The sequence below is a fragment of the Coffea arabica genome, chromosome 1e (genome assembly GCF_036785885.1).
Source record: "Coffea arabica cultivar ET-39 chromosome 1e, Coffea Arabica ET-39 HiFi, whole genome shotgun sequence".
Taxonomy (NCBI): domain Eukaryota; kingdom Viridiplantae; phylum Streptophyta; class Magnoliopsida; order Gentianales; family Rubiaceae; genus Coffea; species Coffea arabica.
The window spans coordinates 5,357,815-5,380,434 of record NC_092311.1 but is presented as its reverse complement, the minus strand read 5'-3'; the positions used below and the strand labels follow the sequence as shown (position 1 = coordinate 5,380,434).

At 33.5% G+C, this 22,620-nt stretch overlaps 1 protein-coding gene and 1 long non-coding RNA gene across 3 annotated transcripts; one reads left to right on the top strand and one right to left on the bottom strand.

Moving 5' to 3' along the window:
* Positions 1 to 5,047: 5,047 nt before the first annotated feature.
* Positions 5,048 to 6,918, top strand: LOC113688319 (E3 ubiquitin-protein ligase SINAT2). The gene is made up of 3 exons (XM_027206120.2): positions 5,048 to 5,128; positions 5,951 to 6,334; positions 6,595 to 6,918. The coding sequence occupies exons 1-3, from the start codon at positions 5,048 to 5,050 to the stop codon at positions 6,916 to 6,918; spliced, it is 789 nt and encodes a 262-aa protein (XP_027061921.2).
* Positions 6,919 to 12,161: 5,243 nt separating this feature from the next.
* Positions 12,162 to 15,519, bottom strand: LOC113698539 (uncharacterized). 2 transcript variants are annotated; one of them, XR_003450230.2, is made up of 3 exons: positions 15,281 to 15,519; positions 14,774 to 15,205; positions 12,162 to 12,447 (listed from the first exon to the last, which is right to left on the bottom strand). It is a non-coding gene; the product is annotated as an uncharacterized lncRNA (long non-coding RNA). The 2 variants fall into 2 exon arrangements; XR_003450228.2 differs by having other exon boundaries at positions 14,774 to 15,190.
* Positions 15,520 to 22,620: the final 7,101 nt, after the last annotated feature.

Genomic DNA, 22,620 nt, shown 5'->3' with positions numbered 1-22,620 from the left:
TTTACATGTTTTCATTAGTTGGTCCGCTTACTGTCAGCTTCTTATTGCAGTAATTTTATTTTGCCTTTTATTTTTTTTATTTTTTTTTTATTTTTCGACACAGGGGTGTCCGGGTCAATCCTTACGGGGTCCGACTAATCCCCTGCGGCCCGGACCCTGCGCCCTAACCCGGTCCGAACACGTTAAGTGCGCGGAGGAATCCAGCGTAGCGGAGACTCGAACTTGTGACCTCTAGCTCTACCAAATTGTGGAATGGGAAAATCGCCATTTTAGTCTTTCAACTTTTTCACTTAAATCGATTTCATTCTTCAACTTTTATTTAGCTGTTTTTAGTCCCTCAGCATAAATTTAGTTGTCAATTACATCCTTTTACGGTGGCGCCACCAATTAAATTCTTTTCAATGCAAAAACACAGGGTGATATACTGCAAATTGAGGGTAAAAAATGGGGAAAATCTAGGAGACTATAGTTGCAATATTCAATGATTTCATCTTCTTCATATAGCTGCTGCATTTATGATTCATCTTCTTTGCTTGACCTGAAGCTCTGACTAAGATTTGGCATTCTACTCATGACACGTTCCAATTCTCAATTAGTAATCGCTATGGGCATCTCACTAAGTAATCTCCAATTCTCAACCAAAATCAATTAGCAAGACCTTTTCATGTAGGCAAGGCATTTTAATGGAATATAGCGAGGTGGACAGAAAAAAAGGATAGACTTTTCTCTCAAATTGTAATGGAATAAAACTCAAATTCAACTGAAGTCAAGCCCAAAATTTTTCCAATCGAAATGGTTGCACATCAATCACGACTAAGACAGCCATAAAGAAAAAAAATTATAATCACACTGTTTCTAAGAAAAGCCAATCAAATGTTTGGCAGCATAGCAATCCATATCTCAAATGTTAATGTCAAGCGAATTCGTGTAAAAAAAAAAAAAGTTATATAAACATCACACGGATTAGGCTATCATACAATCCCATTGATACGAGCATATCCCTTGGTATATATACTTTAACAAATTACTAGAATTTTACCCGTGCCTTAGCATGGTATTTTTTTTTTATTGTGAATTTATATAAATAAGAATAATTTAAATACAAAAATTAACAACAATCCTACATCATCATTCATATTAACTTTAAAAAATTAATGTATTCTAAATGCTCAATTATTTACTAATTTTTAAAAATTTGTTTATATACTTTCACTATAATATGATAGTATACATCAAATAATGTATTTCATATCAAAAACTTGGTAGATATTCTTTTTTTTATAAATGTTCTTTTAGATAATTTAAATTTTTATAACGACCATAAACCTAGAAGTATATATTCACATTTAATTAAGTAGAAAAGATCCAACAATTCGCTTCTTTTCATCAATAAATCAATAATATTGGTAAATCTATAGGTGTAATAGTTAATTCTTTTTTTTGCACTAAGTTAATTCATAATTAAGGGAAGAGATGATGAACAATTTAAATAATAATCAATGATATGGTGGTAAAAGGAAGTAATTTATGGAATATGTAGGATTTTAATAATTATGACTTGAAAAAGGTTTTACTATAGTTCTATGTAGTAATTTGATAGAAAACATATATCATTAACATAAAATTAGTTATTTTTATGTAATATATAAGATTTTAATAATTGTGACTTGAAAAAGGTTTTACTATAGTTCTATATAATAATTTGATAGAAAGCATAGATCATTAACATAAAATTAGTTATTTTAGATATCGTTAAGATAAGATTAATTATTTTTTAAAGTTATTTTAAAATTAGGGATAATTTTTAAACATATAATATAATATTCTATATAGGTAAAACCCAAATGACCCATAACCCATTAATTCTCTTCAATTAAGCATGCCACATAAGAGTGAGAAACAATTCTAATTAAAATAACTACTTTCATATATATATATATTCTCATCGCCTCACTTCAAGCTCTCTTCGTTCGCAAGTATTTTAGCCAATTGTCCAGCCATGATAATATAAAGTTGCAACGTAGCCTTTCTTCTCACCATCTCTCCAAGGCATGCTTTATATGTAGGACTGATACCCAGCAATACTCTTGAATGTTGAAATTGGTCGTTTTGGCGGTTCAAATTCTTATTGGCAGTTTGTTTTAGGGTTAAATGCAAAAAACCCCCCACGAACTATATACCTAGTTGCAGTTCATTCCCTAAATTATAATAAAAGGCATTTTGCCCCCTTGAATGATATGCTTGGACAACACTCCTTTACTATCTTAAATTTTTTCTTTTTTCTCTATTCTTTTTCTTTTTTCATTTTTTCCTTTTCTCCCTTTTCTTTATTTCTTTTTCTTCCTTCGCTCATGGAACTATCCAATGTTTCCCTCAAGTGCTAAAAGACTTACATCAAAATATTTAATATTTTTAAACTGCTTTTTAAATTTGTTTATTTGTTAAATTCATTCTTAATAATTCATGATAAACTCTTTTTATTACAAAATATATGTAGCTTATATTGTAAAGTGTATTAATCTAGGAATTCAACAATTAAGTACCTATAAACAAATAAGAGTTCACAATTACTCAACTAAATATAACAAAAGTAACTTATTATATATCATATAAGAAAGAAAAGTTAACAATTGTTATTTGTATTGAAATAAAAAAAATAAGAATAAACAACAATAGTAGTTCATTTTTTATTTTTTTATTGATATATTAATAATTGATTAATCAATATCTCTATTTTGTTCTTATATATTTGAATAGTTCAATTTCTTAAATGTCATTGACTTCAACATTTGGAAAACAATCTTTTATACCATAAAATTCTTTTATAAAATATTGAAATGAGAAATTAAGAAATTAACAAGTTTTGACTAATCTAGTATATTGATTTAAACAATGCTCAAAGAAAATAAAGAGGAAGAATCTAAAAAGAAAATGATAGGGAATAAAGAAAAATAACAATGCTTAAGATAAAAGGGGTGAATTTTTCCAACTATATCATACTGACTTTATGGTAAAGAGTAATGATGGCTTTTAATTAATGACCATTAATGGTGTCGGTTCATAATGTATTATTCTTGGACTTCTTCATTTTTTTTTTTTAAATACAAATCATAGTTTGCTTGGTCGGTGGTAGAAGTCGAGCTGGTTAGGAGAAAGGTGCATTTTCAAACTCTTCTTTGGTTTTTATTGGTTAATTATTTTTTCTCTTGAATCAATTTGAATGTAGATTTTATAAACTAGATTTTCCATTATCTACTGTCAACTGATACTTGGTTTTTAAATCCCCAGAGATGTTTTTGACACAAACAAATTTTTTTTTTTTTTACTTAAGGTTTCAATTTTCCATAGATAATGTTTCCATTTCAAACTATCGTCGAAAGATTAATTTTTTATTATTGATCAATTTAAGCTGCCTTTTCCTTTTAAATATGAACCCAATATGTATATCTTTTTTCTCTTATGCATAGGAATGGTTATTATGTTGTTGAAGAAGTTCTACCATAAAATTGTGTTGGCTCAATAGAGAAAATTCATGTACAGACTGTTTTCTTTTAATTTCTTTTTTGTTGCTCAGGCTTGCACACATATCATACACATAATCAATTATTGAATTACTTATCCTTGCATTTTCCATAAGTTTAATTTTTACCTAGTAAAAAATATGAATCCATTTTCTTTTACCTTGTCTTAAAACTGCAAGGGCATAGTCTTTTGTAGATTAATGAAATTTTTGCTTGTTCGTTTTGATAAACTTTTATGGAACATAAGACCCAAAGTGTTAGAATACATTTTTTGGATGAGTAGCGTCAATTCTTTTCTTCTTTTGATTATTCAATGTAGTATTGGGTTATTGTCAATTATATTTGTGTGTGTGTGTGTGTGTTTTTTTTTTTTTTGGGTTCATCTGCGTCTAGCTTTACCTCCTTGAAAACCAAGGATGAAATCATGGCGATCAAGGTAGGAATTATGTTTCAGCACTACATCCTTATCTCTGACTTTTTAATTAATTTATTGCTAGATGGTGATAGAGATTATGCCCATTCTTATTAATTGGATGCTGGAAAGTAATTCAATACCGTATTTTATTTCATTTGATTTATTTCTTTCTAAAAATGCTTATCTATTTTTCTTTTTTTCTTTTTCATATATCCTAAATTGTTTTACCAATCATAGGATTGGCTTATACACTTTTAGGTTTCAAAATGTAATAAGTGGAACACCTTTGCTTTCAAAAAGCGTCAAGGACTTTGCTTTTTGTTTTTTATTTTATTTTGCTATTACAATAATTTTTTTAAAATAAATTAGCCTTAAGTTTATTTTGTTAACTGCACATGATGATTTTCCTATTATAGGTTCAATAACACTCCTTCAAATTTTCATAATTAACTGTGAGAGTTCATTTTGGAAAAGCTTTTGAAGTGAAGTAGTGAAATTAGATGGAAATGTGAACGTATTAATCAAACTCTTAATTTTCATTTTATCCACAGATCGGCCAGCCTAGCACGTCTCTGTTCTTAATAAACTGTTTCAGATGAAGTCATACCTAAGGCTAAGGGAAGAGGCAGATCTCGAATTAATTCCTATGTCGGATTCTTCTTCTTAAAAGATAGCAATTTCCATTAAAACTTTTTTTTTTGTTTTGACTCGATAGTTTTAAATATAACTACATGAACTTTTTTTTTTTTGATTGTTTGGGATGGAATTATGGATTTGCGATTGTTTTGGTTGTATATTATGTCCCTTTCCCTCATAATTCATGGTTTGATTTGACACAAATAAAATGTCGAAAAACTGTCATAATTTTGGATAGAGTATTATTTCAAATATTATTTGAAATAATTACTGTAGCACTTTTTGTGATGCGATGTATGTGAGATAAAAAGTAGTTGGGAATATAAAAAGGTGAATTGGAAAATGTGTTTATGATATAAACGAAATATTATTTGAGATAATTTGACAATCCAAACACATCACTAACCTCGTATCATATACGTTTGTTATATATAGTTGATAGGAGGAAACTGAAATAAAAGCTCTACTCGCTGGAATGGATGCCTCAAATTCAGTGTTGCATAACCTTCTAGATTGTCCTGTGTGCATGAACACAATGTTCCCTCCAATCCGCCAAGTAAGTTTCTTGAAATTGCTTACAAAAAAAAAAAAAAGTGTATTCCAAATTTCTACTATTAAACCTCATTTATTTTACGTACATATTGATGAATGGGAAGAGGTAAACTTTGGTACACACAGACTTAGGAGCTATTGATAATTATAGTTCAGCAATTAAGAGCCTTAAGAGGCCAACCTTTCTCTTAGATATGTATTTGTGTCTTTAACATTGGTTAAATCCTCGTATAAAGGTTAGGGTACCAAGCTGGGATTGTTGCCTAGTGTGTCATTCTGTTCAAATGTAAGTTCAATTTTAATAGATTTTCAGTTTTATTTGAGTACACACTGTACAAAAGGACACATTGAAATCTATTTTTCATCAATATCTTCATGGATCTTAGAATGTACTCAATTTACGCCTGCTCATATAAAGGCTACTTAATCTTTATCGTTTAAGAGAAAAGAAATTATAAGCCAATATCGGCCTTGTTTGGCCGACAAATTTTTTGCCAAGTTTGTCTGCTATAAGTTTTTTAAAAACTTTAACTACAGTAATCTCAAAAAAATTTTCAAAGTTTTTAAACTATACACTTCAAAATATTAAAAAAAAACACACTTCAAAAAATTTTTAAAAAACTTCTACAGTAATCTACAGTAAAGTTTTAGACAAATACCCAAAAAACTCACTTGCCAAACGAGGCCCATCGTTATATGTTGATTTTCTATGGCCTTTTCACTATCAATTATATGTTGATTATCTGCAGGCCTATAGGGTTAAGTTTAACAATCAAATATCACGGCCAAGTTTGTAACTAAACGTCTTGTTATTTGCATTTGTTAGTGTTCTAATGGCCATGCTTTATGCTCGAATTGCAAGTCTAGAGTTAATCGTTGCCCAATATGCCGCGATGAGTTAGGAAACATAAGATGTTTGGGTTTGGAGAAGTTGGGAGAATCACTAGAATGGCCATGCAAGTACCTAAATGTTGGCTGTCGAGACTTGCTCCCTTACAGCAATGTCATCAATCATGAACTCACTTGCAAGTTTAGACCTTACAATTGCCCCGCTGTTGGAGTTGCATGTCCTATAACTGGTGATGTTTCATTCTTAGTCAATCATCTCAAGAATGATCACCGTGTTAATGTATTCAATAGTTGGACCTTCAACAACCTTTATACCGAATCAGATCCAGAAGAAGTTCTCAACAATTCATGGAAGATTGCTGTAAGAACCCTCACCTTCACAACTTATTAAATTTACTAAGTTTTGATCCATGGGTTGACTTGGGTCTTATGACCACTCAAGTACCCCAAATCAACCAAAACCACAGGTTGATAGCAGCAATATCACGCATGGCTAATGTCACCTAATACTAATATCATAATTGTAATGCGAGTACTTGTGTGGCATCAAGACCACTGAGGCCTATGGATCAGCAATCAAATGATATATTTACCATGTAAATAACTTGGTGATTGATGCAGGTGTATGACTGTTTTGGCTACCAATTCTGCTTGTGTTTCGAGGTATTTATGTGGGGTAGCTCTCAGGTTTATATAGCATACATGCGCTTCATGGGTGAACCAGAGGATGCAAAAAGGTTTGGTTATCGCTTGGAAGTTTGTAGCTCGGGAAAATCCCTGTCGTGGAGAAGCATTCCGAGGAGTATCCGTGAACCCAGCATAAGAGTTCGAGAGAGTTTGGATGGACTGATTATCCGTCGAGACTTGGCTCTCTTTTTTTCTGATGGGGATAAGAAGCAGTTGAAACTAGCCATATCTGGCTATATTTGTTCTATTACAACCTAATCAGAAGATGTGCTGATTATTTTCAGTGTGGATTTTGTTCCTGTTGGGAAACAATATGGATGTCTAGTTTAATATTCAATCTGTGGAACTTCAATAAGTTTGCAAGTGTCTGGAAAAGTGTTTTAGTTTATGTCAATCTTATAGCTAAAATTGGAGCTTTGTGTGGTTTAATCTATATAAACTCTAGGTTTTGCATGCTTCTAGTTACCTACTATTTTGAGCTTAAACTTACAGGTTGATTTCTTCATGAATGATGCCAAGAGCATATTTATTCCCTTGTACCGGCAAATGGTAATATCTAACCGAGCACATATCATGCACGTAATTGTTTCCGTTCCAGTTTTCCATTAAAGGTCCTACAATTATTTTATCTTGTAAGTAGGAGGCAATAAATTGGTAAGAATGATACACAAGGGACCAAATTGACCAAAATCCCAAGAGAATGGATCTTTTTTTTTTTTTTAGAATGGATCTTTTGCAATAGAAGCAAACTCACTAGGGTTCCAGTTGTATCACAACCCTTCTATTGGTGTAGTTTTGGAATTCTATCTTGGGTTAAAATTTAGTTGAGTGATTGCAACAGAATGAAGAGGAAAAAGGGAAAAGAAAAAGAAATGAAAAGGAAAATAAAATAAAAAGTTTTTCTACAAATTTTACAGTAAGTTATAAAGTTTTATATAAATATTCAAAAAATACATCATCCAAATGGACTCTAGCATGCACTGAAGGGTCAATAATTAGGGATTTGAGAAAATTGAAAAGATAAGAGACAAAAAAGATCATTTTCGCTTTAGTTAAAATAATAGAATCTTTTTTTACTCGCTTTTGTTGTACAGTGTATATTACCTTACAATTGAAGCAAACTCAATAGGGTTTCAATTCTATCAAAACCCTTCTATTGGTCTACATTTGAAATTCTATCTTGGGTTAAAAATTGCTTGAAAGATTGCAACAGCTTTTGGAAATACATGGCTTTCTAAGCCCTTATAAATATTGACTTTTGATATAGAGGAAAGCGGACATCAATTTATATCAATCCGGAATTTAATGTTTCGATTTGGGGATTGTTATGAGACATGCAATTGAGTACTCATTTTCAAATTAGTTTTCGAACATTTTTTGGTTCTATGATTTTCTAAACTTATGTTGAAGTACATCTGTTAGACTTCCAATTATAGGCATTAGTTTTAAGAATCAGCAATGCTTCAACAAAAATGTTTATTCTGAATCATTAATTTGCTTCTTTGACCACCTCCTTAAGTTATTAGTCTTGGATGTATTTTATACATTTCATCACCGAATTAGGATAAAGTCAATATGATAAAATTTTACCTTCACGAATTCGTCTTTGTTCAATCTAGTAATTATCAATTTAGATTATCTTCACTGGATCATGATTAATCTCCATCTCTGCCTTCAGCCTCTCTGTACCCTCCACATCCTTTTCATTTCGTAGTTATTTTATTTGAAAACCAAACACAAATTAAATATTTGATGCTTTTAGCAAATTTTTTATCAGGCCTTTAAGTATGCTATCTCATTTTGGTTTCTTAATCAATTAATATGCAAATTCTTTTGTTGTTACTTCTCAATCTCAACTACCATAGTTGTTGATCTCAAAAGAAATTTTTATACGATTCCTTCAAACGTGATCTTAGTTTTTTTGTTAACTAATTTGAAGACATTGAGGTCCAATTTTCTTTTTTTTTTTTTTTTTTTTTTTATACATGTTAGTTTGGTGGTCGTAAAAGTTCATGTGAAATCTAAAAAATGCTGCAGAAAGTTACTCTTTCGTGTGCATTTAAGTTTTTTTATCCTGCTCAATTTTTCAAAACTGACAGATTCTATCTTCTTTTTGGCCATATAATTTTTCTTTAAGAGAAAATACAGTGAACAAGTGAAAGGCTACGTAAATTTCGTGTGCATTGGATGATTTTATTTTATTTTTTAGGCTGGCAAGCTAGGTATTATTGAGTAATTTTCATAATGAATTTTTTCCCTGCTGTATGTTAACCCAAATTTCTCATTGTAGCTTGTACAAAAATTGTTCAAAATTTCTTGGCAAAGGCTTCGTTTTCTAGGTGCATAACGTGTGCAAACATTGATTCTGTACAGCGTGTGGTGGGGAAAAATTCCAAGATTTAGGGTTAACTATGAACGTGCCTTGAGATGGGACCTTTCTTTGGAACTTCTCTGAGTGCAAACTCTTCTAATCCGGCCAAAAAAAAGACTTAATGTACTTCATCTGGAGCAATATTGGAATTTTTGTATACTTTGAATCACCAAATCGTACACAACAATCCACATGTGATTACGAGGAAAATTTATACGAAAAGGAGAAAACTAAGAAAAAGCATGCTTAGAATTAGAAGTAGTCCCCAAATAAATGTTGTCCATTTAGCCTTGTCCTTTTTCTTTGAGAAAAAAAAGTCCGATTAGTAGTCTAAGTGCAAGAGAAAATGGTTTTTTTTGTCTTTTTTCCATTTCTAGGATGCAGCATAATTACTCGTTCAAAAGAGAGTTAAGAGAATTTGATCAGTGTTAAAGCTTAAATTAGAAAAGAAAAAATTGAATCAATTTGGATTGTATTGGATTGATTTCAAGTTTCTAAATCAAGCTGGATTTTGATAAACTTATACAAAAGTCTGGTTTACTGTGAATAAAGGGATTGGACAAATCTTAGTAGGAGCAAATTGAGAAGGCTATAGAGAAGTTACAACATTTGAAGATGTATTAATTGTTGATTATGTTTTATTCATTATTTTTAGAGTTGGAGCCAACTGGCCGGTTTGATCGATTCAACTGCGAACCGGCCATGACTTTGATTCCGTTATGCACTAAAGCTGGGAAGTAACATAAAATCGTCAAGAATGGTCAAACCTTATGAACTGAAAAAAATTGGATGAACCATAAACCAACGATATTTGAGTTTTCTATATAATCCTTAATAAAAATAAATTAAACCATACCATACTGAATGAAGCCCTAATGCTCCCCAACTCCAGTGAAACTGAGGTTGTCCTCTCTTTCTTACTCCCTTCTCTTCCTTTGGCTTCAAGACCTTGATAGAGTCTTTCCTATCCTTCCAGCCCTAAATCTAGGGCTCTAGAGCCCTACAAGTCCTCAAATTGCACTCTAATCTTGAATTGATAGAGTCTTTCCTATCCTTACAGCAGAAATTTACTCTTTTGTGTGCATTTAAGTTTTTATATTTTGTTCAATTTTTCAAAATTAACAAATTCTATCATCTTTTTGGCCATATAATTTTCTTTAATAGAAAATATAGTGAACAAGTGAAAGGAAAGGAAAGCAAAAAAGAGACAAAAGAAAAATGAAGTAAGTTAATGCTAGTAATTATTTCTTACCTGGCTTTCCATTTCCTTTTTGTTTTTTTTTTCGGCTGGCAAGCTAGCTATCACTGCGTAATTTTCATCATGGGTATTTTTCCTGCTGTTTGTTAACCCAAATTTCTCATTGTTGCATATATAAAAATTGTTCCATGTTTCTTGGCAAAGGCTTCGCTTGCTAGGTGCATAATGTGTGCAACGATTGATTCTGTACAAAATCTATAGAACTAAACTGTGATACACACACACACATACAGGGGATTCCGCTGAGTGCAAACTCTTCTGATCCGTCCAAAAAAAAAAATAAAGACTTAGTGTACTTCATCTGGAGCTTTTATACGTATCGTTCGTGAACGGTTGGGGTGATAGCGGTTCCTATGCTTAGAAAGCTTCAGTTTTAAGGTCTTCTCTGGTCTTTTTTTATTTGTTTATTTTTGTTTCTCTCAAGAATTATCTGAATGCTGATTTTGTAAAATAAGTGGTTGTGTTGTCTATTGGTAATTGATATTTGTTTTGTTAGATCCCCAGAGTTGCCTTGGACATAAAAGCATTTTTATTTTTACTTAAAGTTTCACGTTACCATAGATACTTATTCCAAAGGATAATCAAAATTCTTAGAGACTGAAGTTATCATAGAATGATTGTTTTCCATTATTCATTGGTTTAAGCTATTTCATATTACCGAACCTGATATACTTCTTTCGGGTGGAGATTCTTGTTTGAATTTTGTCACTAAAAGAATGAGCAAAAATAACTTGGGTGTGTGTTAATTAGTTGGGTACACGTTATGGTACTAAATTGTTATGTTTGTTATATTACCTTGAGTGAACGTGCGTTGCACGTCATATGTCTCGTTTCTTGTAATTCTTCCTTGTGTTTTTATAGAAATTGATATAGTAAATAAGAAAAAAGGTCTATAGCTTTCATATATTTCTTGGAGTTTAACTTTCATATAAAAGGATCTTTTTATTTTTTTGGACTTCCTTTCAATTTTTGTTTTTGAAGTTACTTTGTGATAAATTTTCTCGGTTCAAAGCATTATTATTGAGTCTGAACATGAGTAATGCCTTGAATAAAAACTATTGCTCCGCTTGGCACCTGTATTTTTGGCCTGTTTGTGTTGGATTTTTTTTTTTTCCAGTTGTAGCCACAGAAACTTGTTAAAACCTTTGAACTTGAAAAAAAAAATACAGATCCCAAATTACCCAAAAAATACACACTCGTTTCCCTCTTCTACCACCACCACCCTCCTTAACCATTTTCACTTTCGCCACCATCGCTCCTATCTCATCCCACCATTGCCGTTGCCACCACCTTCCCCTCTCTCTCCCTCCACTTGTGCCACCCCTCTTTACCACCACCACCTCTATCACCTACCACAGCTAACTTCCATTCACTACAAGAAAATTGCGTTTCTGTGACAGGCGAAAGTCGTCACTAAAAATTCAGAAGTTGTCACAAAAAAAGCTTGTGACGACTTTTACTACTGTCACAGAGCTGTCACTAGTTCTATGTCACAAAAGGGGGTCCATGTGACGACTATTGTAAGTCGTCACAAACGATTTCGCTTTTGTGATGACTCTTGTCGTCACTCATTGTTGTACATTGTGTGACGACTTTTATTGTCACTAAACTGGCTAAATTCTTGTCATAGTCAACCCTTGGAGTTGTCACATTATGCTTCCGTTCAGTGACGACTTTTATTGTCATTGTTTTCCATCCATAAAAAGTGACGACTTTCTAGTGTCACTAGTAAAACTTGTTGGCAGTGACAACTTTTTTATTGTCATTTATTTTTTTGTAAAAAGCAATAAGCTAATGTTAATTACGCAACATAGCTACCAACAATCACAAAACGTTCATTGAGTAGCAAGGAGAAAAAAAAGCCAACCTACGAAAAGAAAACCAACATTCATTTCCAATAGAAGATCAACCGAAATACATATATATATAAATGTTGCCTCAAATGAGTCATAAACCATGCACCATCCAAAATAAGCCATTCAGTTACAATACTAGTGATTTCCCATCCACAATAGAGAGTAGTAAAGTTCTATACAAAAATATGAGCACGATTCCCATCTAGAACAAAACATGAGCACGATAGGCCTTGTAGTCTTCAATTCAAAAACCATCTTCACAGCAATGACTGGCTTCTTCTTCTTGGGAATCGTGTTAGAACCTACACGTTACCAAAATTGAAGCAATGAGCACTGGTGTTAAAACTGGAACTATACTTCTAGATAGGCACCATATTATAAAAACTAATGTACACTGTTCAAATGACACTAACCAAAGAAAAGGTCATCGCCATCTAAAATGCCTTGACAGTACGTTATGGCTAGATTAGTGTTATACCATCAATTCTGGTTTGACATCCTTGAATAGGCTTGACGAGTAAGAAGGAAGACAAAATATAACAGTTCAGGAAAGAGACTACGAGATGACAACATCAGAGGGCTGACCGATGAAATTAAACTAATACAAACAACAAGAAGTTTGGACTTCCGAGTTCATAAGCCTTGTCCTTCCTATTGCTAATCTTCATCCAAGTTTTATCCATGTCCTAGATATACACACATCAGCCTTTAGTACAAAATACTTTTCTAATATCAAACTAAAGAGAATAATTTGTTAACTAGCCTTTTCAAAAATTAAGGCTACAAGTCATATGAAAAGCAGCCATAAAAGTAATATGAAAATTCATATGAAAAGCCATGAAATCAGTATCATATATCAAGAAAAGTAATATGTATAGCAGCCACGAAATGAACATGAAATTAACCATGAAAAGCTCGGATTGAATTGAAGCCTGTGGCATTTGTCAGATTACAAATTTCTCAGATAGCAGACGTGGCATATGAAATTGAGGGAGCTACAAATCAACGTATATAGCTTTAGTATACGAGCTAATGCTAGAGTCATGTAGAAAGCTGAAAGAAAAACCCCAAGAGAGCAAGGTCAGCTTCATTCAGAACAAATTTAGCTTGATGATCTAATAGCCTAACAGAATGTATCTGCGACAACAAAGACACTCAGAAGCCACATGCGTGCACTTGCTCATAAACACAAGGCATGAAATTTATCTTGCTATATTAACTAACCAATTGCTTTACCTTTCCTCTCTTTTTTTTTCCTTTTTCCGACAATGAAACCCACACTTCAACTCGGATTCCGGGGGGGGGGGGGGAATAGGGATCGATGCATGTTTTCCGCAGACCTCACTTTTTTGCATTAAATGAGAAGTGTCACTTTTGTTTCTTGGGGTTTTACTTATTCAAAGACCAGAAATAAAGGCAGACATACACATTTTATTGCCTGCCCCTTTCTGCTGAAACAGCAGGGCCAATTAATGGGGTAGGAACCGAAAACGAAAAGGAGAACTTAGATCCCAATATGTTAATGCCAGGGAGTCCGGGAATCGACATTGTTGACTTGCACATTTCTTTAGGCAAATGCTAAACAGTAAACACACAGAAGCCACAAACTCTTACCAGTCCACTTCTCCAAAGTCCAAACCATTCCTTGCATCCACATTGCACTGGCTTTTAACAAAAAGACTTGGAAGAGGTGAAAGAAAAACATAAAAACTTTCGTGACTTCATCATATGCATTTATGCTTGTGCACCTCCATTCATTGTATTCTAACTACCCAAAATAAATGAAGTAACTAAACACAAGCATTTTTTGTCACTAGTATTGATTCGCATTCTACAGGTGGGACAAAGATTAAGGTGATAGAAACATAAAGACCAAAAGATAAAACATAAATGAGAAAAATAAGAAAGTACTAGAAACTTTAGAGTTGAGATTATGCTGTAACATTTTTTTTATGTGATATATGATAGATAAAAAGATAATTAAAAAAATAAAAAAATAATTAAGAAGAATACATGTGATGAAACGTAAAATTTAAATTTAAAAAAAAAAAAAAAAAACAGGACCTATCCAAACATAGTCAATTGTTGAGCATTTCAACGAACAACTTCACATGATACCATACTACTATTAGTAAATAGGACTTGTATTTTTTTCCCCCTCTCATAACATCAATTCGGACTCAAACATAGGGCAGCATAAAAACAGAAAAAGTGCAAAAACCAGCACGTCAGAGCCTCTCAAGACTCTGTTTTCTACCATGAAAAATTAGCTATCATGTTCGGACAAACACTGAACTAGCCGAATGTTCCTTTTTCTCACACGCAAAACGCAAGCAAAATCATCTTCAAGTAGAACTCTCAACTGGGCATTTCATCGAACAGGTCAGGGGTATAAAGAATTTCGCCAATCCTTTGCTCAATTTGAAGTTAATCAGCCCCAAAATTTACAGCATCCCAATCAAATTTCTCACACAACAGAAATTATAGCCCCACATGAATACATAGACGTCAGAAAAGGATAAAAGTTTTACTAAAAAGAAGAAAGGAAGAGAAAATCAGGTCAATACCTCTCATTTTCACCCATCCGCTAACAAAATTAAAGAGAGGAATGGAGAAAGGGAACCTTACCAAGCTTTTGCGGTGAGGACTTGCAGGTGGTGGTGGTGGATTCTGGTGGCAGCAGCGGCAACAGCAACTCCTTGCTGATTCCTTCGATTCTTGGTTTTCCTTTGCTCTGTTTTCTTGTCGAAGCTCTTCCCTTTTTCCACCCCTCTTTTTTCAATTTTTCTTCCGTCTACTCTCTGGCTCTCTCTCTCTCTTTTTGCTCTGTTTTCTTTTTCCTTTCTCCAAACCTCCTCCCTTTTTCCGTTCAGCCGAAGACCTCCTCTCCTTTTTTTCTTTCATCCAACCAAATTAATGCAGTCAAAATATGTTCGCATTTCATAGCTCCTCAAAGAAAGCCGGTTCTGACCATCCCTAACACTGTTAATACTCCAGATCGCAAGTGTTTCGGATGCGATTTGGCCAAGAGTATTATCTTCCCCACTGCTAATTAACAATCTAATTCATAAATTAGTCTTTACAATAGAAGGCTGAGCAGCTTTTGAAAGCAAAAAAAAAAAAAAAAACACATACCGCACAATTAGCTGAAAAGGGGGTCGGAGAAAAGTCTAAACTAAAGTCGCGGAACGAGGAGGGAGCTTGGAAGTGTTCTGACTTCGCTTCTTCGGCGAGCTTGACCTGAAGATTGGCACTCGTCAATGGTGCTTTAGAGGAGCATTTTGCGGAAGCAGACGGTGTTAGAGGTCCAGAGTTTTTCGGTGTTCACCATAGGAAGGAAAGATTGAGAATGAAATTTGTCTAAGTGTTGGAAGAGAGAAGCGGCGAGACTTTTGTTTGTCTGTGAACAACCAAAAACGACGTCTTTTTGTAGAGATTTCAGCCACAAGCTTCGCGCCTCTTTCAGATTTCAGACTGGCGCTCTTTTTTTTTTGCATCTAAACACGTCTTTGAGATTCCAGGATTCACGCCTTTAGCTTCATACATCTTTTTTCTTTTTTTTTTTCCCTGGTAAAATTTTTTTTTTCAGGTTTCTTTTTTCATACTTAATCTCTTTTTTTTTTCTTAATCTCATCTATAAATATCAAATAAATTATTTGATATTGGTTTCTTTTTTGTGCATGTATATATATGTGTGCTTGTTTGTGTCTATATACATCTTTTTGGGTTTGGACAACTCAATATACAAATTATTTATGAAATTACCTTACAATAAAACTTACACAATAAAATATGTTTCAAAAATTTAACATGCATAGAATTGCTTATATACAGTATAGCACTTCTTACTCATGCTTATCATACTCTTTGTCTATTACTTAGTTTTTATAATAAATTAAAAGAAACATGTAATCAAATATTCTGTTAAATGTGTTACAACTCTCAATCTTATTGCACGACAGATATTTTACTGAATAATTTTAATTTCGTATATACCCATTCCATATGAAAATAATTATTACTTATGATGTATTACACGTTATACTAATCTTTCACAATGCTAACATTAGACTACAAATTATATTCAATTACACTTTTTCAAATTATTTCAGTTATTGATTTTTGGGGGTTGTTATAAGTAATAATAAACAATTCATGAAAAAAATTTTATACTCAGACATGTCTATTATGTCAACTTAGCAAAAATTACAAATATCTAAAACTAGTTTGTTATTATATCATTTGCATTTTGCTAATACGTAATGAATAGGGGCTAAATTATAAAATTAGGGTGTCATATCTTCTGTGCTTTTGCTCATATAAAAGAATTGGGGGCTAAATAATAAAATTAGGGTGCCATAGTAGAATTAGTGAAATTTGATGAAAATACTATAGAATTGCTTATATACATTATAGCACTTCTTACTCATGCTATCCTACTCTTTGTCTCTTACTTAGTTTTTATAATAAATTAAAAGAAACATGTAATCAAATATTCTGTTAAATGTGTTACAACTCTCAATCTTATTGCACGACAGATATTTTACTGAATAATTTTAATTTCGTATATACCCATTCCATATGAAAATAATTATTACTTATGATGTATTACACGTTATACTAATCTTTCACAGTGCTAACATTAGACTACAAATTATATTCAATTACACTTTTCCAAATTATTTCAGTTATTGATTTTTGGGGGTTGTTATAAGTAATAATAAACAATTCATGAAAAAATTTTTATGCTCAGACATGTCTATTATGTCAACTTAGCAAAAATTACAAATATCTAAAAATAGTTTGTTATTATATCATTTGCATTTTGTTAATACATAATGAATAGGGGCTAAATTATAAAATTAGGGTGTCATATCTTCGGTGATTTTGCTAATATAAAAGAATTGGGGGCTAAAAAATAAAATTAGGGTGTCATAGTAGAATTAGTGAAAGTTGATGAAAATACTGTAGTATACAGTGATGCAAAACGTTGTCACAAAATTGGAACCAGGTAGACTTTCAATGACAACAAGTTATGTTGTCACTGTAGAGAGAGCGTTTGTGACGACTTTACTTGAGTTGTCATAAAATCATTTCCCGCGGCATCAAATGAGATGCGCGCCAACTATTTCGTGACGAGTTGAGAATGACAACTTCCAATGTTGTCACTGATTATGCTTGTGCTGTACTCATCTGTGATGACACCTAATGTCGTCACTGAATTAGGTTATCTGTGACAAGATTTTTGTTGTCACATAAATTTTTGTCACTGAAAAACATATTTCTTGTAGTGATTTCCCTCTTCTTCCCTCCATTCCTATTCCCTCTCTTACCCCTCCCACGCCCCATCCCCGCCACCCTTGCCCCATCCCCTTTTCCCTTTCCCTCCTCCTCCTCTCTCTCCCCTAACAACCAATCTAGTCACAAGAGTCTAGATCTGATCATCGGGAGAGAGAGGCGAGGAAATGGTGAGCGGGAGTTGGGCCGGAGGGGGAGAGGAAGAAAGAGATGAGGGGGAGAGTGGCGGGTGGTAGTGGGGAAGAGACCATTGTTTTTGCTGCTTTCACCACCTTTTATTCATTTTCTACAAAAACTAATAATGGAAACAGAATTGATGCAAAAAAATCAAGTGGAGGATATGATTTTGGTGAATTTTATAGAAAGTGATAAAGTAAATGACAAAAAAGTCTATATCTTTCATATATTTCTTGGAGTTTAACTTTCATATAAAAAGATCTTTTTATTTTTTTGGACTTCCTTTCAATTTTTTTTTAAGTTAGTTTTTGATAAATTTTCTTGGTTCAAAGCATTATTATTGAGTCTGAACATCAGTAATACCTTGAATAAAAACTATTGCAGTACCCGTTTTTTTTTTTTGGCCTGTTTGTGTTAGACAATTTTTTTTTTCAATTTTAGCCACAGAAACATGTTAAAACATCCGAACTTTAAAAAAAAATCTAGATCCCAAAATACCCAAAAAATTACACACTCATTTCCCTCTTCTACCACCACCCTCCTTAACCATTTTCAATTCCACTGCCACCGCTCCTACCTCATCCCACCGTTGCCGCTACCACCACCTTCCCCTCTCTCTCTCTCCTCCTATGTCAACCCTCTTTCCCACTACGGCCCCTATCACCTACCACTGCTAACCTCCATTTCTCTCTCCTTCCCTCCATCCTTATTCCCTCTCTTGTCCCTCTTCCGCCATCCCTTGCCCCTTCCTTGCCACCACCACCACCCTCACCTCTCTCCCTCTTCCCCTCTCCCTCCTTCTCCTCTCTCTCCCCTAGCAACCAATCTAGCCACAGGAGACCGGATCTGATCATCTGGAGAGAGAGGTGAGGGAAAGGGTGAGCGGGAGTTGGGCCAGAGGGGGAGAGGAAGAAAGAGATGAGGGGGAGAATGAAGGGTGGTAGTGGGGAAGAGACCACTATTTTTGCCATTTTCACCACCTTTTATTCATTTTCTACAAAAACTAATAATAGAAACAAAATTGATGCAAAAAATCAAGTGGAGGATATAATTTTGGTGAATTTTGATGAATAGAGAAGGTGGCAGCCGGTTACGGCTGACGACAACACCGTTGCTAGAATCTACCATTGCTGTCATTCCTAATCTTGTTTTTAATGCACCAAGCATAATTTCCAATAACGTTTAAGCAAAACTAAGGCTGCCAACGAACCGAACTGCTTGCCAGCCGCTCGAGTCAAAGCTTGACTCGAGTTCGATCAACAATGAACTCGAGTCGAGCTCGAGCTGGCAAAATCGAATTCGAGCTCGAACTCGAGTTTAAAATATTAAGCTCATTAACTCGCGAGCCGGCTCGTGAGCTCTAGTATATATTATTTTTTTTATTTTTTTATTTTAATAGTAAAATTACACATATTTTCTTAATATTTTATTATTTATTAAGAAAAAATAATTATTTGTTGTTATTATTTGAATAATTTCTAGAAACTCGAGCTAATGAGCTGCTCACGAGTCAAAAATTCGAATTATATTACGAGTTGACAATTCGAGTTGCTCGCGAGCCAGAAATCAAGCTACAGCTTGCAAGCCTTATCGACTCGAGCTCGAGCTTGGCTTTTCCTTAAAGTCAATTTTCTTGGCTCGTCGAGTTCGAGCTCGAACTCGAGCCTACCTGTTATTAAGTCGAGCTCGGCTCGATAAGTCCAAAACTCGACTCGGTTCGGTTCGTTTGCAGCCTTAAACAAAACCTTTTGTTTTCAGAAAGGAACTTTATGTATTCAACAAGTTATTTTCAAGTAAGTTATTATGTATAGAAAGTCTCTTAAATATTTTTAGGAAAAAAGCTTAATATTCATTCCTTTATAGACATCACATCAACCTCACTACTTCAAATAAAAATTATTAATTGACCACAGCCAATAGGAAATAGAATTTGAACGTGAAACTAAAATAAAATGAAAAGTAAATAATGTAGATTGGATTAAAAGTTTATATTTTTCTTATACTAAAATGTGAACATTAAAAAAATTCATTTAATTTAATAAGGGGAAAAAAGAATTTAACGTAATACTTCAAAGGATTATATATAACTGTATGCCTACATTTTTCTTTGTTAATTTACAACTAACTGTTTTAACATTTTGAGTTTTTCTTTTACTTCAAACATTGGAAATACCTAGATATGTGCTGTTTTCTTGGATGATTCAATTTATATCTTCGGTATCTTAATTAATTCAATGCATTTTAATTATAAATTTTTCACAATTTAGAGCGCATGGGCAAAGCGTGTGAGGCATTTACTTCTGTAAACGGTGCTCATAGATGCATTACTTATATGAGTATTTTTACATACTATCTCTTTAGATTCCATAAGTAGGAATTTAGACTAGTAAAATTTTCAAGATGAATACAACGGTCAATATAAAAAGAAAAATTTATAATCATCCTGATTTTGAGATTGTTTTAAACAATGTACTGAAATTTATTTTAGATCGACTTCCAAAATGGTGAATTTCTTTAAAAATGTTTGGTGTGAAATACATTTCTTAGGTGACTTATAGTACATGGTGTGTTGGATTCGAATCTGTTGGCCTAATCAGCAACATCCCTCAGATCCCGGCTCGAAGGGACTAACCGCCCAGCCCGTGGCACCCAGGGGTGCAGCCCCTCATGCTGACCGAGCGTGGTACGGTGCTTTGCGCTGCCATTGTGGTTAAGGAAATAAAGTTGCGCCTTCGCTAACAGCTATAGCTTTTGGTGCAATGGTAAGCGCTTGATCCTGACAAGTGGTATCAGAGCGAGGTCGCGGGTTCGAGTCTCCCTGGCTGTTGCTGGGGGAGGGATTGTTGGCCTAATCAGCAACATCCCTCAGATCCCGGCTCGAAGGGACTAACCGCCCAGCCCGTGGCACCCAGGGGTGCAGCCCCTCATGCTGACCGAGCGTGGTACGGTGCTTTGCGCTGCCATTGTGGTTAAGGAAATAAAGTTGCGCCTTCGCTAACAGCTATAGCTTTTGGTGCAATGGTAAGCGCTTGATCCTGACAGAATCCAGTGATTTTTTGTATAGCTTTCTAGCGAAACTTCACCGATCTTTAACTTGCTAGGTATGGTATGAACTCGATAGTAAAATCTCTCAAACAGCAAATATTAACTTAAACGTAATATTCCTGATTTGATCTAATCTAACACTTGTAAATAAGGTTTACATTCGAAGCCTTGATGATAGTAGCCAAAAGCAAGCACCTGGGCCTGGAGATGTTGTCTTGCCTAAGGTACGTTCCTGCATAGTCAAGATGCTAACAAAAACAAGTCCAGGGTAATTTCTCCAAAATATTAATGAAAAAAAAGGGGAAAGTATGGCTCTGATAATGAGCCTTTCTCTGCAAGTACGGCAGACCAACTTTTTTTTTTTTTTTAATGAAACCTATCTGTAATTTATTTTTTAAAACATAATCTGATACGGCCTAGTGCAATGCATTTACAGATTAAGAATAATTGCCAGGAATCAGTTAGATTGGTACTGAAATCAATATCCGAAACCTCATAGACCGTCCGACTTTCTATTGACCTTACATCAAAGATTGTTTGCTTTGCAATAGATGCAACAACTAAATGATACGAATGAATTTTTTTTTTTTTTAACAAAAAGTTACCTTCAGAGCGATTCATTGCAAAACCAAACACTAAAAATTTGAAAAAAATAAATAAATAAAAGGGTGCGTAGCATTTTAGCCTCAACCGCCCAAAGCATTTTGACTTTGGATACTTGTCAAGGGATATAGTATTTAAATACTGGTTAATCACAAAAATTTCCCATAAAGTTTTACCAGTTTTACACTGTACCTCCTAATATTGTTTTCTCTCGCTTTATTCCCTAAATCGTTAGTCAACTCTGACCATGTGTAACAGAAATGTCAAAAAGACATTTATGCCCTTAGGGGTTAACTCCAATAAATTCCCTTAAGGTATAGTGCATATTGCAATTTGCCATCTAATATAATCTTTCTCTTAATTTGTCTGTTTGTTCTTAAAACCACTCTACACAAATAATATTTAAATACATCAGTATCTCTAACATACGAGGAAAGTAGGTTAACCTACGAGGTTGGCTAATTCTGGATCATTCTGTGAACTGCCTGGGTTTGTTGGCAGGGAGTTTCGTTCATTTATAAGGGGAAACTCTGTCAAAATTTTCTAAAAATAAATAAAATATTTAAATTTCTCGAAAAAATAATAATAATGAAAATTATTATATATTTATGATATAGGTCTTGTTATAATTTATCTCCATCATTACAGGATTTTAGATTGAGGAAAATATCCTGCTCATTTTACATGATAAAGGGGAAAAAACAAAAATTATTGGTGAAAAAATAAACTAAAAAAATATTACTAAAGGTCTATAGGTTAGATTTGTTTGGATTGAAGACTATTTGAATATGTTTTCTAAAATAATACTATAATATTTTTTGTGATTTGACATTTGTGAAATAAAAAAGTGATTGAAAAAAAATGATTGAGAAACATGCTTATGATGTCACAAAAATATTATTTAGAAAAATTTAGCCATGCAAACAATTTCTAATAGCATCTAATCATGCTATATTTAAAAATGACCTTTAAAACTTTCAATCTCAAATCAACCGTGTTTCTCTATTTTTTCTTTATATGGGAGTGTGTGTATGTCTATGTGAGTGTGTGTGTGTGTGTGTGTGTATATATAGATGGGATGAGGGGTTAACCCCTTAAAACGAAGATGATTGCTATGGAATCTTCTCACAAATTCCGTAAAATCACAAACCGGCTCAATCAGAACGAGGAAAACAGAAAAAATTATTCTCACTGTAGCACCAAAATCACTGTAGCAGTCCAACAAGTTACTGTGTAAACATGATAGTAAAAAGACAAACTGTGCACTGTAGTAAATATCACTGTAGCGGGTACTGTTGCAACACGAAAAATTTGTTATAAACACCCCTCAATCCCAACACAATTCATACACC